At 33.6% G+C, this 23109-nt stretch overlaps 1 protein-coding gene across 2 annotated transcripts in view; it reads right to left on the bottom strand.

Moving 5' to 3' along the window:
- Window positions 1–2863: 2863 nt before the first annotated feature.
- Window positions 2864–23109, bottom strand: part of CSTF3 (cleavage stimulation factor subunit 3) — a 67443-nt gene continuing 47197 nt past the window's right edge. The window contains exons 3-20 of one of the 2 annotated variants that reach the window (XM_077114352.1): window positions 22989–23021; window positions 22269–22366; window positions 21352–21418; window positions 21238–21272; window positions 21027–21153; window positions 19452–19529; window positions 18468–18630; window positions 16481–16590; window positions 15957–16073; window positions 15624–15698; window positions 14002–14145; window positions 11403–11505; window positions 8825–8894; window positions 7393–7588; window positions 5085–5238; window positions 4281–4375; window positions 4080–4140; window positions 2864–3597 (exon numbers count right to left, since the gene is read on the bottom strand). In XM_077114352.1, coding sequence (XP_076970467.1) covers window positions 3395–3597; window positions 4080–4140; window positions 4281–4375; window positions 5085–5238; window positions 7393–7588; window positions 8825–8894; window positions 11403–11505; window positions 14002–14145; window positions 15624–15698; window positions 15957–16073; window positions 16481–16590; window positions 18468–18630; window positions 19452–19529; window positions 21027–21153; window positions 21238–21272; window positions 21352–21418; window positions 22269–22366; window positions 22989–23021 — 1929 coding nt within the window. In that variant the 3' untranslated portion in view covers window positions 2864–3394. The remainder of the gene's footprint in view (window positions 3598–4079; window positions 4141–4280; window positions 4376–5084; window positions 5239–7392; window positions 7589–8824; window positions 8895–11402; window positions 11506–14001; window positions 14146–15623; window positions 15699–15956; window positions 16074–16480; window positions 16591–18467; window positions 18631–19451; window positions 19530–21026; window positions 21154–21237; window positions 21273–21351; window positions 21419–22268; window positions 22367–22988; window positions 23022–23109) is intronic. The other variant, XM_077114351.1, reaches the window with a different exon arrangement.

Below are 23109 nucleotides of genomic sequence, written 5' to 3' on the forward strand. Positions count from 1 at the left end.
TTTATATTGGATTTTGTATTATATCAATATTTTAATGGATGACTTTTTAATTCATGGTGTTCAAATCAACTTCATGGGGAAACAGGTGACCATTAAGCCCAATAAGCTCTATTAACCCCCTACAGTGCTTACTGGTACTTCCAGAAACAGCCGGAGTCTTTTAAGATGAGTGTCAGAAAACAAAACAGAATTTCATGTGAAACTGCCTCTTGTATGGGTTTTTGCTATACTTAAATATATTGCCTTCTGAACCTAAGAACCAGTGCTAATCTATAGGTCTGGTTTGATTAAGTGTCATTTATTGGGTTTTACAATCAGATGTGTCTAGATTTACAGTAGTCAGATTTAGCCTTCCCTTTATTTAGCCAAACTGCTTTTAAGTTTGGCTTTATCTGAGAACTTTTAAATTCAGACTTAAAAGTAACCTTAAAATTGAAGTAACATTCCTTTTTTTGTTTGTTTTTTCTGTCCTCTTAAAATTCTTACATTGCCTGTGCTTTTTAAGCATTGTCTTCCTTATGCCCAAAGCAGAAGTCTGACCATTGATCAGACAGGGAAGAAAATCTAGTCATCTGCTGAATTGTTTTTCTTGACTTTTATTCTCAGTTTGGTAAACTGACTTTTTTATTGAATATGTAATATTTTACTTAAACAGTAACATGGTACCTTAGTTTAATTACTTTGTATAAGTTATCTCTCAAGACTTCTGGAATTTTTATGAAATATAAACAATGTTTTGCTGAATGTCATAGTCAAGGAAGGACTATTAATTTTTAAAGAAGTTTGCTTTGGGAATAAACACAGAATTTATAAATATAGTAATTATACTTGGCTCTTGGGTGAATGAACTTATATTTACATATTAACTATAGGCAAATAGAGGGTTGTAAAATTACCAAATAAATTCTTAATTATTGACCAAGGTTAATATACTGACAAGAACAATGTATTTTTTCATTCTTGTATCATTTTCAATGATGCAAGTTGGTTGCTTAGTTTTAAATTTACTAGTTAGCTTATATAACCTTTTACTTTGGTGCGGCAACACAGATAGAACCTCTTGTTTAAAATTTTGTGGTTAAGGCCAAAGTATGACTAATTTTGGTTTAGGAACAACTTAAGTTTTAGTTCTTGAAAATTTTGTCCAGTTCTAGAATTTTGGAGAGATGCTGTTATGGTTTTTATAAAATATGTATATATGGATTTCTTTGGCAGTGTCTCTCAGTCCAGCAAAACAGATTCATGAGTGTCTAGTACTAGCTATACTAGAAACATTTCACATTAATTTCTTAATTCAGATTTCTAGCATAATGTTACTTGTTAAACTATGTTTAACAAAAGGAATTTTTAAATGTTTGGACAAAATCATTTTAAAAACTAAAAATTCATATATAGCAGTTAGAACATTAGAAAAAATTTTCTTCTAACAAAAAAGTAATCCTTTTTAATGTTTAAAGATCAGTTTATTTCTAGGGGAAAAAATTAGAAATAAATGCAATAGGAAAAATTATAGTATACAAAATGGCCTTAGCATTGTTTAGTGGTACTTTTCACCAAGTTATATATGGTAATTTTCTTCGTTACAGTGCTAACTGCCATTCATGTGGCTTTGTTTGGTCCTTTATGGAAAAATTTTTACAGACCACATACAGGTAATGGAAACCATTTTGTCTTCTTCAAAACACTCTCCAAAAATTAACATTTCAGGAAAGATCCCATACCTCTGCACTTAAGTCTTTGTGATCTGCTACCATTTGTGCCTTTGCATTTGGATTGATAACCATGATGTATTAAACAAAAACAGCTTGAAAATGACACTGGACAGGATAACAAAATCTGAATGAGAGCCTAAACATGCTTGTGACTAACTTATGTGAATATAACCTTGTTACATATAAATCTATATAAGAAAATGATCCAAGGTAATCTTTTTTTACATTACAAGTAAAAGAATTTTATGGAACTATCTTTAAGCTGATTTCTGAATTGTCTAAACTGTGTACCCAATATGTAAGTTTCTTTGTAACCATGATACTTTCCTACTCTTCTTTTCTTCCTGATTTTGATATTTCATTCCAAATCATACTGTCAAGCTCAATGAGTTTTCTTACTTAATAGTTTTTCTAGTAATGAATTAGGAGGAGGTAAGGTTGCCACCAGACACAGCAAGAGCCTAGTTCTTTGGACTGACTTTGCATGACAAGTTTTGCCTACTGTATTTAGAATCTGTTTAAGTGGCTTTCATGCTGTGTGTCTAGCCCATGGAGAAAATGTTCCTGAGCACTGAACACCTTTCTATGTATAGTTACATGAGAACAAGACAGTGGGTAGCTAAAGGGATTCCTATACTTAGTTTGCATTTAAGAGATAAGAAAGATAAAATATTTCAATATGCTTACAGACTTAATTGGGGGGAAATTAATTCATATTTGAAGATTTCTAAAATGTTTAGTTGGCCTCTAAAGAATGGATCCCTAATATTTTCAGTTACTACCAAAAAGACACAGGAAATGTCATGTGTGGGTAAGTGTACAGAGATGACCTTTCCTTGTATTGTTTTTTTTCCCCTTCAGCTAGACATAATTTTATGGGGCTGTGAGTGAGTTTTAAGCATCTGGAGCAAGCCAGGACACCTTGATGCACCTTAATACTCTGAGAGGCATTCTCTGTCTTGGCCATGAGAAAGGGCTTCTATAGACAGCCCTTGTTTGTCAGTGTTGCTTAGAAATCCAGTCATCTGTTTCTCCTTTTATCATAATATTAGTATCAATAATAATTGTACACATCAATCTATGTCAACAGTTAAAAATGGTATTGGCTGAATGGCATAAAATAAGTAGCTATTGCAGATAAAATCTGAATGAAAGGTGGAGGCATTATGTTTTTGAGATCCTTTTTAATTTTTAAAGGACTGTTTTAAAATTGTAAACTACAAAACAGATTCCATACATTCTGCCATAAATAAAAACAAACACTAAGGCAGGACTCTACATAAGCAAACAGAACAATTATTTTTCAGAAAAATGTGATAAAACGCTTTACAATCATAAGCCGTCCAGTTTTTAAAATAAAACTGTTGAAAACTCACAAATCTTCAAGTGGCAATTACAGACACCCTTGAAGAGGGAACAAAATGTGGTTCTGCCATTTGTACTGTTCTCACATTTTTGACATTTTAGAGCATAGGTCTGTTCCATATTCTAAAATTCACATAGGTTGGTTGGTTGGTTGGTTGGTTGTTCTCAAGAACCTTATAATAGAGGCACCAATGACAATACATCTTTGTTTCCAAGAACCTTGAAACAAAGCGTTGTCTCTTTTAAAAATGACTTAAGAGGCAAAAAAGGGAATCCTGGATAAGAGTTATCTTTCAGAGGCAGGTTTTGAGCCTGCTTTACCGAATTCGCTTCTGCTGCCGTGCTCTGTAAATATCATGGACAGGAGGGACAACAGCTCCCTTTTCTTCATCTTCATCTGAATCCTCATTGGGCCTTTTGACAGCCTTGGTGAGTACCGCATTACTTTCTACCGGGCCATTGCCTTCCACAGCTAGCTCTGGGGCACCACCAGTAATAATCCTCACAGCTTCCTCAACAGCTGTTTAAACAAAACAAACAAAAAAGGATGTTTAGAATTATGCTACTATTTTGTCTCCCAGTGCCTGCTCATGTAAAAAGAAAAAAAAATTATGCTACTGTGAAAGAATATGTATGTATTCATTTGGAAACTTTACAGTTAATTTCATAGGCTACTATTAACAAAGCATAGGATAGTATGACTGATACCAAATAATTAAAAGCAAAAGACTGCTCTTAAAATCAATAAAAGTATTTTCATGAGCCAAATCTGATAGCACATGTTAACGTGCATAGAAAAGATGAGCTTTTATGACATTTTACTTAGTAGCGTTAAAATATGAGCAAGCTTCTCTTTGCCAAAGAGAGTTTAGATCACTCTGGATTTCTTTATATTTCTGCAAGTTGGCAGGCATTGGAAAAGTAGGTGGCAAAGGATAAAAATCTCTTCTGCATAGACGGCAACAATGTGAATTCTCTGAAAATGGAGCCTTTAGCACTTACTATTTGGTATCTTGCATCTTCGGAAAATCTCCATCAGTTCATCCACTTGCACAAAAGGACCCTATTTGACACAAATACATTTTATTATCCAGTAATCTGACAAGTTAAAATCGTAGCACTTTATATTTCCCATAATACAAGAGAAAAAACAATTACCATAACCTTTAGAATGAGTACCTATCATGAAAATAGCCATCAAACCTGAAAGCAGATAGGAGGAGGAAGGAGTTTCATTAGAACTACTGCTGCAGGGGGCACTGGAAACACTCCACCAGGGACAGGGTGTAAGCCTGGAGCTGTGAGAAGAAGAACATGAATCAAATGAGACGGAGGAGTTTCCATACATTTAAGAGCTAAAATAAGTAGATCTGAACATAAAGATATTCTATGTCTATATTGCTTTCTTAAGGACATTTAAAAATGTTATTAGTGATTTACCAACTTGACTAAACTCAAGTAGATAAGACAATAGAAGCAGCCTCAACCCCATGGCCACTGGGAGGCAGAAAAATTGACAAGGCACTTTGCATAAAATAACCGAGGGCCTGAACTAAAGTTAGTTTTTGTCAAAGACCATTTCTGAGTCTCCAAACCATTTGTTCATCAGTCCTGTAGAGTCAAACAATTATTCAGTAATATGTTTAATCATAAAGGCCTTATTCAAAAAAGGATCCAAAGGGGCACTACTCAATAGTAAACATGAATAATACCAAATAATACCACTGAAGTAAGTTTTCAGCTGTACAGGTAACCTGTATATAGCAGCATTTCTGTCATTACTGCCAAAATGGGTTACTGAACTATGGGTCACTGGGTTTTATTTAAGAGATTTGCTTTTTTTCTTAGTTTATCTTGGCTCAAAGATAATAGCCAAGTTACTTATCATGGTGACCGGAAGTCTAATAATTAACCTATAATGGAAAGGTCATCTTATACCTCCCCAACCCCCAAATTTAAGCCAAGTTAAAATGAGAAAACAAACTGAGATCTAAAATTATGGCTTACGTGCTAAATGTCGTGGCTGAAATGGAATCATCTGCTGAGTGTCTGGTTTAGGGTATTCTGGCTTTCTATCTACTTCATCTTTCAGGACAGGCACTATAGAAGGAGCGACAACTGGGTCTGGAATTATAGCTGCTAGCTTAGCACGGGAGACATCCTGAAAATGCAGAACAGAAGTATCCTAAACCTGAAAAAGGGACTTACAGAGTATAATAGTGCAATGCTACAATCTTGAGGGTACAGTGTGAATAAATGGGTTAAAACTACAGAAAGAAAAAATGGAGAGGGATAAGCAAGAACTTTAATGATAGTAAAAATCATTAAATAGTCAGCAAGGAAAGCTAAAAGGCAGTAAATATTACAAATTGCTGATTTGGTGTTTTATAACCTTATCTCAACCCCACTTATGGATTATTAGAGTCAGTGTCACCAGGTAAGACATTTGTAGAACAAAGCTTTTATGGCTAAAGTCTTAAGACTAGGCACCAACAAAGAAGGTGGGGTACTTTGGAAGAAAAAATTGCAATTTTAGATAGTCTCCTGATGTCTCCCTTCCATGGAATTGAACAAACTATATCAGTTTAAATGAAGACACTACTTCATGAAGGCTAAAACAAAGTTCTTAGCACTTACAGTAGAAGTAAGATTTTGCTATGAGGTGAATCCCAACATTAGGTACACCTATAAAGGGCTAATAAAATGAAAAATTATTCCCCTATTACAGGGGAGAAGGAACATTTATTGAGCAAACACTATTTGTTAGACAATTCTAGCTTGTTTATACTGTCTTTGATGAGGTAAATATTACTATCTCCATTTTGCGGAAAAGACTGAAGCCGAAGAAGATTCTGATTTTTCTAAGGTTATATAGCTAATAAGAAGTAGAAAGGATTGAAGTCCAGGCCTCTCTGACATCAAAACCCATTCACAGTCTTCTTTTCAGCATACTAGCAATGCCCTACCAGGGCTGAGATTAACTGTCTAAGATGTGCCAAAAGCAAGACAACCACCTACTAACAGAGGCCCTATCCAGAGGACCTCCACTGCTCCAGGCAACCCAGTGTCAGTCTGCCTGTCTATAACTAAAGGAGCCCCTTCTGTCATGAGCAAGGGATGTAAGCATTTCACTTTCTTAGCATTTGCTTAAATGCAGTTGGTCACATCTGTTATAAGGGCAAATACATAGGCACGCTGCAAATTCCTTTTCTCTTATAACTCTCCACATATACACACTTCACACCACACACATGGATACACACTAATCCTTCTCAAATAAACACAGAAACAGAAATACAAGATGGAAAGTTTATATTCAAGATGTATAGAAGTAGTTCTACTGGAAATAGATCTTTATCTTCATAAGCTTTCTAGAAGAAGAATCCATTCATCCCTGAGTAGTAACTCCTTCTTCCTGATAGGAATCTGGGACTGGCACAGAACTGGGGCTTCCATTAATGAAAAGGTCTGAAGCTTAATTATGAGTAGTTTTTCTCAAATGTTCTTATCTTGTTCCATCAGTGAGAGCCAGGCCAAAAGAAGGCAGTGATGAAGTGGGGAATGCTGACCAGGAACATCCTAGGCTATCCGGCTTAAAGGACTGGGGTATATAGCTTCCCTTTGTTTTTCCGTCTTGGTCTTTGTTCCCACAACACAGAAAGATCAAGAAATGATAGAACAATGGTTTTTCCAGCAAAGGCTATTTCTGGGGCAGCATAAACAATCTGTCCCTTTGGCCTAAACAGGTCCAGATTTGTTTTCTTACAACTCAGTGGTCCTATGTAAAGGAGTTTCTTTTCTAGTTAAGCTAATTCCTCTAAGGGCTACTGAAGGAGCAGAATTTTAAGGATTCAGATCCTTCAATGAACTTGATAGATTTAACAAGCTGTAATGCTTCTTTATTGTATCTACAAAATATACAAAAGGAACTAAATTTGCTTTATGATCTCTTGTCAAGCCACAATCAACAATTCTCTAACAACTATTAGAAAAAAGGAAACATAATACCTAAGAAGACATCCAGAATTTGTTCTACCCTCCCCAACCCTGCACCTATCCACCATACATAAGATATGATAAACTGACAATTTCAGAACAAAAGTATTTTTAATCTCATTTTAATTCTCATGTTGTTTAGCTAGTTTTGATACTCAACATTTTATAAACCACTTTTTTCTTTTCTGCTAATTTATTCTAAACTAGATTAATTTTTACTTCAGAATTTGCTTTGGAGTGAAGGGAAGGTTATCCATGAACCATTCTAAAATATTGGAAAAGTAAGAATTCTATATGCATCTTGATCCTAAGTACATACCTTATAACCAAGTGCTTTTAGTTCACTTGCAGAGCATGGATATAAATCCATGAACTTATATCTGTCTACTAATAAAGCTGTTTCTTTGCCTTCATACTCTTCTTTGAATGCTGTAAATCGTCTTTTCTCCACTTTGAGTATACTAGCTAGATCACCGATATTACTTTCAAAAGCTAGAAATCGGGCCCAGATTTCTCTGTAAGAAAATAAATATAATCAGTACCTAATCATTCTATGTCTGATGGGGCGAGGTGGTACATTCACAAAAAAGCTTTATGTTCCCTTTTAAAAAAATTATAAAAAGCTCTTTATTATTATTATGATTTCCAAACTATAGAAAGAAAGAATAATATAATGATGTCTATATACCATTACCTAAGTTTAATAATTTTTAATATTTTGTATATTTGCTTCTTCTTGTTTTTTTCTTAGGTATTTGAAGTATATGTACAGTGATGAGGTAAATTAGACATCAAAACATTTCATAGTAAATAAATACTTCAGTATTTAAGCCTTCTTTTGATTTTTTCTTTATTTAGTATACTTTTGTATCCCTGGTAGTTAAGACTGTAGGTGGAAGAGAGTTGGAAAAGAACCTTGAACAGATTTCCAATTTCTTCTAAATAATGTGGCTTCACATTTGGTTCAGTGTTATGAATTATAATGTAGGACGTACTCTTCATCCAACGGAGGGAAAAAATATATTCTAAAGTATAATAGTTCTCTATTTTTTTCAAATTAGTGTGCATCTTTGGGGACAAATTTATGCCTCGCCACTCTTCTCACAACCAAAACAAATGATCTGAGACTGCATTTTTGTACTAAAGTAATATATTGAGTGCCTATCAGGCACTAGATTATCTCAAAAAATCATATATTGGTCCAACATTATTATTATTCATTGAGAAAGTACCAATTGGTAAGATTATGAAACTTGCCCAAGGTCTTATTGGCTGAGCTGGAATTTGTTGAACTCCAAAGCCTTACTATTTCTACTGTATCACTGTACCATGTTGTTCCTCTATTAGGTGAGACTGAGAATGTTGAAACCACAGATCATGGAAATGATAGGTAAAATAAACATCAATAAATAAAAGTCTTTGCTGTCAAGAAAGGAAGGTAAACATGTGAGAACTCTAAATTGTTCATGTCATTTTATAGGAATACAATAAACTAGAAAGATAAATTAAAACATTTAATAATAAATTGCTAAGGCAGGCACCGCTCAAAACAATTCTAATCACTATGGAAAACTAAAAAATATCTTACACAGGTACGAAAATATCACAGGTAGCCATTTGTAAAATAATCCCTGAGAGAGGAGGGAAATTTCTCTTGAGACTCATACTCAAGCAAACATTCATCTCACAGATCACAATTCAAGTATTAACTTCACCATTAGAAACTACAGATAAGTTTTCACAATGCTTACCCAGACTTCTCAGGTGGAAGGCTTCCAGATGTTAAAACTCGTTCAAATAAAACTCGAGTATTATTGTCCTCTAGGATATTAAAATATTGTAAAAGATTTTAAATATTTTTTAAAATTCAGTTTTATAATTCAACAATGTATTTGCACATGCATTAGCTCATTTAATCCTCACAAAAAATCCTGTGCAAAAAGGTAACTTACCACACAATCTATACTCCACTGCACTTGTAATGCAAAACAAATTACATTAGTGTAATGTCTAACTCAAGTATACCATGTGACTTTTAAAAATAATGAAAATTACAAATCTGCAGAGATGACAAATATCAGATTACTTATATTTTTAAAATATACTGAATGTGAAGGAGGCAATCTCAAAGTTTCTCATTTTGAAGCATTTCAACAACTTAACATAGGTAAGATAATATCTAAGTTAGTAGGTAAATATGCAAATACAAAATGAATTGAGACTAGTCACCAGAGGTGAATTAAATAAGAGCCTTGAGGTCCTCTGTATCTGGCAGTGGGGAAATGAAATTTCTTGCTAAACTTTAAGGGATCTCTTTAAATTTAAGAATCCAGTACTAAAATCATTAAATTGTGCACTTAAAATGGGTGAATTTATGGCATCTAAATTATAACTCAATAAAATAAAATTTTAAAAATCCAGCCGAGTAGCTGGTTTTATTGGCTCAGGGCAGTTATTTAGTTTTCTGTATGCCCATATGCAAAATTCAACCAAGACATTAAATGTACTGAACAAAGAAGATGGTACCATATTCATGACTTTCATCATCAGTTTAGAATATTATACCTTACACAATATTAAGTAAAATTTGCATCTTTATTCTTTTTTGCTTTATCCCAAGTTTTGTTCCAGACACACTTTTTACCATTCCATGTTTCACACCTCTATGCACTTGCTGTACTCCCTTCCTTCTTTACTTGGCTAACTACTGCTCATTCATCAAGATCCAGCTCATGTACACTTTTCTATGACACCCTCTATAACAGCATTAGAAATATAATGTAAGCCACATAGCTTAACTTAAAATTTCCTATTAGGTATACTTAGAAGAGTAGAACCCAATGAAATTGATTTTAATAATATATATTTTAATCCAATAAACATCCAAATTATCATTTCAACATGTAATCAATATTAAAAATTAAGATATTTTACATTCTTTTTTTCCTACAGTGTTTGAAATCTAATGTGTATTTTATACTTATACAATATCTCAATCCAGACTAGCCACTCAACAGCCTAGTTGTAGACTAGTGGCTACCAAATTGCACAGTACTGCTCTAAAACTTAAATTATATTCTGTTCTTTATGCTCCCAAAGTACTTCATTTGGGGCTTTATTATAGTTCTTCACACATTTTTTTTTCCATAATCACGGTTATCATAGTTAACATTTATAGAATGCTTATCACATTCCATGTAAGTCAAACACATGCAAAAACTCAATTAATCCTCTCAATGATCCTATGAGAGGTAAGTAGTTTTGTTACAACCGTTCTACTGATGAGAAAACTCTGAACCTTAAGATCATACAGCTAGTTCACATAACCCTAGAACTCATGCTTCAGTTAAGCACCAAATGATAATGCAATTATGTTTAAACATCTGATTTCCCCCCCAGAACCCTCTAAGGATAAGAACACAATCCTAGATCTTTATATTCATAGACCCTGGTAATCAGAAAGTAATAAATAAATGCTTATTTATAAAATGTTTATTACCTTCTGATTATAGGTATGGATAGGTGGACAGATGGGATGGATGGCTGGATGAGCTAAGACTGATTTTGAAAGACAATAATGCTGACAACACATCCTCACTTTTAGAATAATAATATTGTTACACATACTAATAAACTATTCTAAAAAATGAAGTGAAGTAATTTAAGATTGGTGAGGAACATTGATTTCATCCAAGAAAATTTCTTTATCAATTTTAATGCCCCAGTGTCTCACTTTTTGGAGTTAAGTCTCTTTCCAGAGTGTAGAATCACTAAGCTGAAATACAAAACCATATTTCAGTTTTATTCTATTATTTAGGTATACAGAACACTAAGTTTCTGAAACATCATTAATATCATTGATATACTTGTGATATCTAATTCATCATTATTTACATGGCAGATTATTATCTCTTTTCCAGTGGCCTCAAAGCATTTTATTTTACTCCTTAGACATCTCTGACTTTAGTGGCAGAGATTTTTCCCGTTTTTCTCCAAGGAAACAGGAGATAATTTGCTAAGTCACTGAAATAGGCACAAACAACTCTCGCTTCCAGGTCTAAATTTATGGCTTTATTCTGCTATTGATGATACTGTGATGATGTATTAAAGACTACTTTGCACAATAAAAAGGTTACTACCATACTCAATAAATACCAATTCCTGGTTGATAGGTCATAAACATTTCTTCAGTGCCTATCAACTGCATAACTCTGATGTGATGACAGCATCATAATATACTCAAGAAGGAATAAAATCCAGATATAATTTCAGAGAATAACATTAATGGTTCAATATTAAGTAACATTATAGATTCTAGAGTCTACTTACCGTTGAGGTGAGAGAGATAGTCGATATAGGCCAGGACATATTCTGGAATATCTCCATACTTCTTTAGCCCTAGTTCAAAAATCTTAAAGGCAACAGATTTGTCCTAGAAATAGAGTAAAGTATTGAGTTCCATGAGATACAGGCATACTTGGTTTTTTTGTTTTTGTTTTTTGACTTTTATAAATGGATTTTATTATAAGTTTACAGTTCTAAGGCCATAAAATTGCCCAAACTAAGGCATCAAGGAAAGATATCTTGTCTCAATCCAGGCATACTTTGTTTTATTTTGTATCACTCTGTCGCTCTTTGCAGATACTGCATTTTCACAAATGGAAGGCTTGTGGCAACCCTGTGTTAAGCAGGTCTGTCAGCACCATCGTCCCAATAGCATGTGCTCACTTCATGTCTCTGTGTCACATTTAGGTATTTCTTACAGTATTAGAAACATTTCATTATCATTATATCTGTTATGGTGACTTGTGATCAGTGATCTTTAATGTTACTTTTGTAATTTTAATTGTTTTGGGGCACTATGAACCGTGCCCATAAAAATGGCGAACTTAATAAATGTTGTGTGTGTTCTGACTCCTCCACTGACTGGCCATTCCCACATCTCTCTCCCTCTCCTCAGCCCTCTCTACTCTCACTGAGACAAAATAATATTGAAATTAGGCCAATTGATAGCCCTACAATGACCTCTAACTGTTAAAGTGAAGAGTCCCACTTCTCTCACTGTAAATCTAAAGCTAAAAATTCTTATGCTTAGTGAAAAAGGCATGTGAAAGCCGAGGCAGGCTGAAATCTAGGCCTCTTGCACCAAACAGCTAGCCAAATTGTAAATGCAAAGGGAAAAAGTTCTTGAAGGAAATTAAAAGGGCTTCCAGTGAACACACAAATGATAAGGAAGCAAAATAGACTTATTGCTGATATGGAGTGGTCTGGATAGAAGATCAAGCCAGCCACAACATTCCCCCTTAAACCTAAGCCTAATCCAGAGCAAGGGCTTAACTCTCTTTCAATTCTATGAAGGCTGAGAGGTGAGGAGGCTGCAGAAGAAAAGTTTGAAGCTAGTAGAGGTTGGTTCATGAGCTTTAAGGAAAGAAGCCACCTCCATAATATAAAACTATAAGATGAAGCAGCAAGCACTGATGTAGAAGCTGCAGCAAGTTGCCCAGAAGATTTAGCTAAGATAACTGATGAAGGTGGCTACACTAAATAGTATTTCAACGTAGATGAAACAGTCTTATATTGGAAGAAGATGCCATCTAGGACATTCATAGCTAGAATGGAGAAGTCCATGCCTGACCTTAAAGCATCAAAAGATCGGCTGACTCTCTTGGTAGGGGCTGATGCAGCTCGTGACTTAAAAGTTGAAACCAATGCTCGGTTAACATTACAAGAATCCTTGGCCTTTAAAAATTATGCTTAATCTATAAATGGACAACAAAGCCTGGATGACATCACATCTATTTACAAATTGGTTTACTGAATACTTTAAGCTGCATGTTAAGACTACTGCTCAGAAGATCCCTCTTAAAACATTACTGTGCATTGACAAAGAACCTTCTCACCCAAGAGCTCTGATGGAGATATACAATGAGATTAATGTTTTCATGTCTGCCAACACCACATGCATTCTGCAGCCCATGATCAATGAATAATTTTGACTTTCAAGTCTTGTGGTTTAAAAATAAATTTCCTAATGCTACAATTGCCATGGATAGTGATTCCTCTGATGGATCTGGGCAAAGTAAATTGAAAATCCATTATGAGCATTCATGATTCATGGGAGGAGGTAAAAATATTAATATTAACAAGAGTTTGGAAAAAGTTGATTCCAACTCATGGATGACTTGGAGAGGTTCAAAACCTAAATGGAGGAAGTAACTACAGATGTGGTAAAAGTAGCAAAAGAACTAGAATTAGAATTGGAGGCTGAAGATGTTACTGAGTTGCTGCAACCTCATGATAAAACTTTAACAGATAAGGAATTGCTTCTCAGGGATGAGCAAAGAAAGTGGTTTATTGAGACAGAATCTATTCCTGATGAAGATGCTGTAAACATTGATGAAAAGACAACAAAGTATTTAGAAATAAAACTACTGCATACCTAACAGACTACAATATAGATTAAACATAACTTTTATATGTACTGGGAAACCAAAAAATTCATGTAAATTGCTTTATGGTAATAGTCACTTTATTGTGGTGGTCCAGAACCAAGCCTGCTATATCTGAAGAGGTATGTCTGTATATCTGACAAGGAGTTCAAAATAATATTAAAACTACACCACCTATATATGACAAGATATATGAGAATTAAAATGGAAATTAAAATCATAGTAAGTAAAAATCACTGAGCTAAAAACTATGTAAGAGGATTGTTTCAGAAATATGGGGATTAATAAGGCATAAATTAGCAGCCAGTCGGGATTTAGGTGATGTTCTATGTAATTTCACATAGACACACTAAGATTTCCTTTATAGTATGGAGCAATTAAAGCTTCATGACAGAACCTAGGACTACCTTTCATATAATTATGTCCTCAGATGAAGAAAATTACTTTACCTTTCTTTATATTTGTAATTCAGTATTTACCTTACTACAGTAATACTCCATGAGTGCTGCAGTAACATAGACATGATGGCGTGTTCTGGTATCTTCTCTTGCTTTTTTAAATATCATTCTTCCAGATTTGATACCTTCTGCTCTCCTTGCAAATTTCATATATTGGATATATACCTATACAAAAGTAAGTATTCTTATTAATCATTACGGAGTCAGAGAATATTTCTATTCTACAAATTGGTCAGAATGTGATCCTTACAGCATCCAATACAGGCTCATCTTATTCCTATATTTCCTTTATAAGAAAATATATTTCCTTTATAAGAAAATAATCTTGAATATGCAAGAAATTAGAAAGTAGGATTATCAATACTGCATTATTTAAATCTACAAGTAATATTTTCTGGTATATTTGAGATGTGCACATTTATGGCTGTTTTGGTTTTTTAGTGATAAAAATCACATATTACAAAATTCACTCTTCTAAAGTATATAGTTCAGTCAGTTATAGTATATTCACAAGGTTATACAATCACTGAATATAATTCTAAAGGTGAGGAATAAATGAAACTACCAGAAAACACTCCACTATGAATGCCAACACAAAGAAGAGTCAAGTTTTGGTTGAATACAAGCATGTTTAACTTCACATTTTTCTGGTTTACTTAAAGGCCCACTACTCTATCTTTCAAAGATCATATATTGGAACTTCATTATTATATAGTATTTATGAACCATTTCACACTGATAGAGTACCTAACACATGATGAGTATACAGTATTTGTTTAATGGACAAATGACTCTGGATGATTAGCTGGATGACCAACTCATTTTGTTTTGCCTGCAACTGTCCCCATTTAAAGATCAAAAGTCCCACGTCCCAGGAAGCCCTCAGATCTGGGAAAACTGGGACAGTTGATAAACCTAACTATGAGTTCCTTGAAGAAAGAGATTTTATCTAGTTTGTTATTATTTTGGTAGGGCCTAGCATACAGCTGTTTACTGAATGAATTAAAAATAATGATAAATGCAAATAATTAGAGCAGTGGAATCCCAATATAATCAGTGAAAAAAATCAGTGTAACTCTAAGTTGACTTGAAGCAGAGGGTCAGTGCTCCACCTATTGGCCTGTCCCCTTCCCCTCCCAGAGGGAGCTCCGCTGCACTTCTGCAGAAACTCAGGGGTTTGAAAATCACTACTATAGAGTAGAATTCAGAATAAAGTGAGTTCTTTTCCAAACTCTTTCCAGGATGTTGGTTTCTCTTGACCCCATTTATTTTATTTTTTTCTTTTCTTTTTGACTCCATTTATTTTTAAAACATATTTATTAAGCCACAATTATGTGGCTTCAAACCATGATGGTGAGAAAAAGTATTAGAGAAAGCTACACTGTAGCTATTTAACTGCTGCATTAAAAAAAAGAGCACAGAAAAAAGCAGTAATTGCTAGGGACTGGAGGTGAGGAAAGGATTGACTACAAAGGGGACATAAGAGGAGATTTTCTATTTGGATTGTGATGGTAATCACAGGACTCTACATTATTAGTCAAGATTCATAAAACTGTACACCAGAAAGTAGGAATGACATTGTAACATTAAAAAAAATTTTTTTTAAATCAGACTGTAGAGGTCACAAAAAGGGATTTACTCACCAAGGTAGGGTCAATATCCTCAATAGCCAGAAGTCTGTTATATATGCTGTGGACCTTTTCATACTTCATGCGACTCTAGGGTGATAGAAAAATGCATATGATGAATATATATACAAACAAGCTGGACTTGAGCTCTGAGAAATCCAGATGCTGCATGGTACAGTCACCTTCTTTGAGCAAAAACACAGTGAATTGAGGACTAACAATTCATTTTGCATAATCTCTGTCTACTAAAAGTAATATGTCTGGTAAAGAAACTGCTAGAAAATAAATACAATCCTGCAGTAAAAACTCAAATTATAAGAAAGTCCTAAACATTTTTTTTTTACTCACCTCTTCATAATCTGCATATGCAAAATAAAGAAGCATATTCTTTTTCAATAAAGTGCTTATGGCTCTTTCATATATATTAGCAGCTTCGTCACTAAACAATTTGGCATTATTCATATCCTACAAGGAAAATAAAAACGAAAGTTCATCCTCAATCATTTTATATTTGAAAGAAATAAAATTGTATCTACTTTATTTATGCCTCTAAGAAAATATGCATTTATATGTAAATATAGGTATATAGACATTTTGGATTCTAAAAATATTCCAAGACTGCTTCCATTACATTATACAAAAATCATACAAATACTCTAAATAAGTCACCATTTTAACACTTTTGAAAATAGCCATACTATATTTTAATTCCGATAAAGAAAGTCTAATCATGTAAGGGTATCACTAAGATTCATATGGATATAAATTTTAAATGATCAATATTTACACTTTATAACAAGAATCGGTGTTAGATTTTTCAGCAAAGCAATCCTATATCAAAAAAGACCAAGGTGGGGGGGATGAATACTCACTCCCTTCTCTGCTAGCAATTTACTTGACTGCTCAAGATACTGTGCAGCTTCATACCAAATGTCAGGGTGATGGCCCAGCACAAGCAGGCATTGTTCATAAGCAAACATAACTAGGGAAAGACATTCACAAGTACATTCAATTAAAATCAATATTATTTGTAAAATTATTAAGCATCATAACTAAAAAATTAGCCTAATACAGGATCCTTAATAATGTCTTTTTTCTGAATAAAAAATTTCAGTGATTTCTGACACATCACACACCCACAATGCCTCCATCCACCATTTAGTAAATTAATATGTACGAACACCAACTATGTGCTAAAGAATGTGAAAGATACTGTTAGTATACCATTGAATAAGAATTCCTATACTCAAGAAGTCTGCAGTATATAGGGAAATAGACATTAAGAAAGCAATTATAAAAAGTAACAAGTATTTTGATGAGGAAAAGTACAGGGCACTCTTGAAACTTACAGCAGCAACCTAACATAATTTAGGGACTCAAGAAAGGCTTCACTATGGATCTGATAACTAGAATTGAAATCTAAAGAAGGAACAGAAGCTGGTCAAATAAGAGAAGAAGTGGAACGGAGGAGGGGAAGGGGCAAAAAAAAATGGCATGGGGAAAGGGAAAAGTATTTGCAAAGGCCTGCAAGTGAAAGAGAAAGGCAAGTTTGAGGATTAAAGTTCCAAATTCTACTTCTGGCAATGGCCAAGCAGTTTGTATCAGAAAACCCTCCTAAGATGAAATCATAAACTGTGAAAAAATGCAAAACCATTTTGCATTGCACTAGTTGAAGGCATTGACTAGTTGCCTAGTTGTGGTTGGTTTCTTTACTTTTCTCAAAGAAAAACTGAAAGACAAAAAGAGGCAGAAACTATAGGAGATTCAACCCTTGAAAGTAAAGAACCACACTAGGTGAGATCCACATTTAATTTGGCTGTATCCTTCAAGGGCACATCCCATTCTGTGCAGCTCTGGCATATCTTGAACTCAAGTCAAATGCTGCATTCTCATTGGCTTGTGCTTTGAGAAGATGAAGTTCTGGGCTATAGGAAAACTAGAAATTGAGGGGAGAAAATCCCAAAAAGGAGAGGGCCACACTGGGTGGAGCCTAAAAATAAAGATATAAGCTACTACCCTTTTCCTTAGCTGACCCCCAAAAGGCACATGCACAAGGAAGAATCCCAGCAGAAAACAAAGCTGGAAGGCTGAAACAGCAAAATAGTTAACACTATCTGCAAGAGACCAAGTTTGGAATTTGATGGGTTAACATCTTAGACTTTCCACCGAAACCCCAAAAGGCTTACATCTTAGGAGTAAAGAATATGTTTCATGACCAAAAGATATAGCCTAATATAAAGGGCATTCTAATAGTATATAAACCATGCTTTCACAAGCTTCAAGTGATTTGCCAGTAATTTAATTTCCTGCTAAAATAAAACAACACTCTTCAGAGAAAGATAATAAAATCCCATCTCTACAATGCATTATTTGGACATTTGGACAATGTCCAAAAGAAGAATTTCAATGTCTAGAAAAGTGAGGAAACAGAAAAACATGACCCATAGTCAAGAGAAAAGCAAAGAAACCAACCACAAGATGGTCCAGATGTTGAAACCGGCAGGCAGGACTTAACAACCATTACAACTATGTTTGAGGACAAAAAAGAAAAAGATGGTTATAATGAATGGGCAGAGAAATTGAAACTATAAAAAAATAACTCTATAAAATAGAAAAAATTCTAGAATGGAAGTTTCTAGAACCGAAAAGTACAATATCTGAAATGAAAATTTAACTGGATGGGCTTAACAGCAGATTTGTTATAAAAGAACAAAGGGTCAGTGAACATGAAGGTATAGCTATAGAAATTATCCAATCTGAAGACAACAGAGAAAAAAATGATGGCTAAGGGAAAAAATAGTGATGCATTATATAGGATAATACATGCAAATGGAGTCCCAGGTGGGTTAATTTTCTTACCTCTTTTTGTTATAAGTGTCTGATCCTCTGTACGAAGAGGGTTGCTCTTTTCCCACTGTATATATTTCTTCCACATATCCACTTGCTGAGCTTCTTGAGGAGTATTTTGAGGAGGCACTGAGGGAGCATTGCGATCCAAACCTTTCATTACTGTCTCATATTCCTATACAACAAGCATTTAGAATTCTCTGGTGAGCCTAGAACAACTCAGGTATATGAGATGGAGTTGATCAATTTTGATATACTTTGTTTAAAATGTTTATTCTTTCCAAATACCACTTTGTTAATATTATATAAAACTATTAAAGAGTGGGAATAAACATAATGGAGTGGGTACCTGGTAGGGGAGGTATTACCCACCTGAGAACAGGTTCCCAGGACTGGGTGAGAAGAACTCCCCTGGACCCTCTCTGCAGGTGATCTAGAAGGTCACTCTCCAGGACAGAGGAGTTGACAGATCAACATGATTGATGACATGGTGGCATCATTACTACCATCTTTGGCGAAACTATGTGTCCTTTAAAATGTCAGTACTACTTCAGTAATTCAAGAAAATTTTCGTACTACTAAGCTATTTTCCCTAACTTCATCTAAGAATGTCTATAAATGGCAGGAATGCACAAGATAGAAAATCTGTTCCTGAGGGCTAAGACAACAGAATAGTATAGTATTCAGATGAGCAGACATAAAGGAAGGATAAGAACTACGTAATCATTTCTAGGTAGGTCCAGTGTCTACATCCTCTGTTTCTATATTTTGAAAAATAATTTCTTCCAAACTCAAGGTATTCTATTCTGTCCTTTACCATATCTGTAAAGAGATATTTTATTTCAAACATATCATCTGCTCAGACACTGCATTAAATGTCCTTAGTTAAGACTGCTAATGACTGGAAATATCAAGAATAATAACAGATAGGAAAAGCTCTCCCATAATCAGACTTATAACAATCATTAGAGAAAAAAGCCTAATGGAATTTCATACCTTTGCCACACGTCTAGCATTCATGTAATCTCTACTTCGATCTTCAATCATTTTTTTAGCTAAATGAATATTGATACCCTAAGAAAAACAAAGGAAAATGTGTTATTCTTAAACTAAGTATTACATATTATTCTTAAACTAAGTATTATATATATAATTAGCATAATACTCAATTTTCTCAATTACTTTAAAGTGTTCATTCTAAAAGATTTTTTTTGGCTACTAGAGATTAAAAATTAAATGATATTAAATGCTTCAGAGGTCAAGGAGGATGTGCTTATGTCTCTTACAAGCTGGCAATAAATTTATATATATCAGGAATTTCAAAAGATACAGAATGATTTGGAAAGGATCAATTATTTCATATAAAATTCTATTACAAAGATTGATGAACAGATCATCTGGGTGAATAGTCATTGCTTGACTATAACTATGAGGAAGCAAATAGAGATAAAGACTAGTAGTTCTCAAAGAACAGTCCAAAGACATCTGGTCCCTGAGACTATTTTTGAAATCCAGAAAGTCAAAACAGTTTTCATGTAATACGAAGATATAATTTGCTTCTCTCATGAATGTACAATGGAGTTTTCCAGAGGCTACACAGTGTTCAATACAATAAAAGATTGAATACAGAAGGAGATGAGAATCTAGCTATCCTCTATTAAGCTGGACAGTAAAGAAATTTATGAAAATATAAAACAATACCACTTCTAACTACTTATATATATATTTACTACATTTTTTTTTTCTGGAAAATATGGTTGTTTTTTTACACGCTATTTACATTAAAATGTAAGTGTTTATTATTGCTACTTTTAAATGTTTTAATAAGTAAATACCTTGAAAATTCCTCAGTTTTTACATCTAATATGCTGCATACTGATAGTATAAGCGCTTAAAAAAAAGTTCTTTGGGATCATCAATAATTTTTGAAATCTCAAGACCAAAAAGTTTGAGAACTTTTGCTCATGCCTGTGAGGGAAGTTTCACTACCCTATATAGTTCCTTCAAGCCATAATGGACATATAAGGAACTTCCTTTTAGTATATGTACTGAAGGGAGCACAAGAAACTTCCTTTTAAAGATAGAGCTTCTTTCATTATGGTTACCTAAGTGGGTTGATAAATTCAGTTGGTTTAAAAAAAAACAAAGCATAACGCAAAAGAGACAAAGATTTGGGACTACAGCCCCACATCTCAAAAAGCCAGTAGTCACTGACTATCCTTAGATGAAAGAGGTGTATTGCAACTGATTATTAATACTGGAAGAGCAATTCCAAGAAGAATAACAGATCAATAGCAATATGTGTGTGTATGTGCATAAGGATATGGTTTAGCATCAAATAAAAATAGTTTAATAAGAATTATAGTTCTCCCAGGGTATTTTCTGAAAATTAAGTCAACTCTAATATGCAGAATCTCAAAAACTTAAAATTAGGAGTGGCTCTTTCATTACAATCATTATAAAAACAGTGCAACACTGATATCCAGGTACCTGATATTAGAAAGGAATCCACATTGCATAAAAATTAAAATGCCTTGATTTATAATAATAAACTATTTTGGTTCAATTTACCTCTTCATACTTGTTATAGTCCCTCCAGAGTTGTTCAATGTTGATCATTGGATTAACACAACCCCGCTGATAAACTCTTCGAACAGCTGTTATTCTCTGATTTTCTGCATAGGATCCAACAGCTTCCCTGGGGTTGGATAAGAAATGTCATCAATCATATCATAACTAAATCAATTGTTTATATGAAAAACAAAACTATAAAAATACTTACACGCCTTTTAAGAAATTGATGTAATCTACCCAAATCTAGGATATAAAAAAAAATTAATATTCTTCTTGATATTTTCAAATCTGAGTATATATATTAAACATTTTTAAACTCTACCTGATAAGACATAATTTCCATTCCAATTTTATCCAATGCAAAGTCATATGCTTGAGCCATTTTTTCTCTGAAATGAAGTATGAAAGACATGTTTTAAATATATATATATTTATATGGTATTAAAATATATCTACAAATAAAACATCATAAATTCTGATCATATGATCAGGAAAGCATTTAAGCTTTTTCTATTAACAATATGGGACATATATTCAAGTATATAAAACAGTTCTTTATGTTTAGTTTGTCAAAATCATTAATTTATCTGTTTCCTTTCTCTTTGCTTGTGAGCTTATCAAAGATAAGCCCATGTCTAATTTAACTTTATATTCAAGTTGCCTAATCTTAGATACAGCAAATTCAGTGAAAATATGTTTCTCTGATTAATAAATTATGTCTGAAGATCTATTTAAGACAAAAGAGGATACTGAGAAAAAGAAAGTAAAAGTAGAAATATAATTATGGCAATAAGTACTGGCATGGTTTGTTATGTATAAAAATAACATTTGGAGAGTTCTAAGGTGATGGGTATAAGACATAGTTAGAAGGTCATCTATACAACAGAGTTGTAAAAGATGCCTTGGAACTCTTAAGTAGCAAAATGCATTGTAATCTGCCAAGAGTGGCCAGGACAAGTAATAGATGCTTCTTTGAGTTCCACAAGCCTCAACAAAGCAGTTTGGTAATGAAAATTTGCAGCATTACTAATTACATCCGGCTTCAGGTGATTCAATTCTCTAGAGGAAGACTAATTCAAGTAGCTTTCTCTGAAGGACTTTTTCCAAGGTTTTACTGACTTGTACAATCCTGGCCTTTTAAATCCTTAAATCACTTCCCACCTAGTAACTAAGGGAAGGTCTGAGTTTATGTGGGATTGATGGGTGCCTGGAGATAACATGCATCCTGATTTAACTTACTTATAACTAGGTAGTTTTCCCTTAGTTTCTCGGACGTATGAAAGGTAACATTTCCATAAATCAATGTGCAAAACCTTCATAAGGCATCTCTGAAATAGCTGCAAACACAAGAAATATTATCAGAATCCAGAGTTAAATAAATATCACTTATTCAGGGTGAAATGGGACATCTAAAGAGCAGATTCCTGGGGTACAAGGGTAGTTCAGTGGTAGAATTCTCCCCTGCCATGCAGGAGACCCATGTTTGATTCGTGGCCTCTGGACTACCCCCTTCCCCCCACCAAATTCAATAAATGGTGTTGTAATAGTCACATGGAAAAGGAATGAAATATGATCCCCACCATACAGTATACAAAAAAAAAAGAAAAAAGGAAACAAAAGAAAAAAAACAAAAATTCTATTCCTTCCATGAATTTATCTTCTAATAAATAAATAAAATAAAAGGCAAATTACAATTCCCTCCTGTTTTCAGCTTAGGCAATGAGAATTGTTCTCATAATTTTGGTTAGTAAAGTATAATTAATTTTTTCATTGTTGCCTAATTTTTACTTTGAAAAAATTCCAAACATTTTTCATAATAAAAAAAAATTGAGTAGTAAACAAACTATATAGTCTACTATCTACATTGAATGTTTTAACATTTTACTATATTTGCTTTGTTTATAGTAAGTCTTAAGTTAAACTTCAGCATAAAATTCAAAATTTATTAAGAAGACTCACCTTTTCAACCTTGTCATAATTTTTAGCTTTAATCTGAAGAGAAACAAAAAAAGGCTTAAAATCATTCTTTTTAGACTACCAAAATCCTCTCTCTAAAACAGATTTTAGATCAGTATTGCAA

This window comes from Tamandua tetradactyla, chromosome 8 (genome assembly GCF_023851605.1).
Source record: "Tamandua tetradactyla isolate mTamTet1 chromosome 8, mTamTet1.pri, whole genome shotgun sequence".
Taxonomy (NCBI): Eukaryota; Metazoa; Chordata; class Mammalia; order Pilosa; family Myrmecophagidae; genus Tamandua; species Tamandua tetradactyla.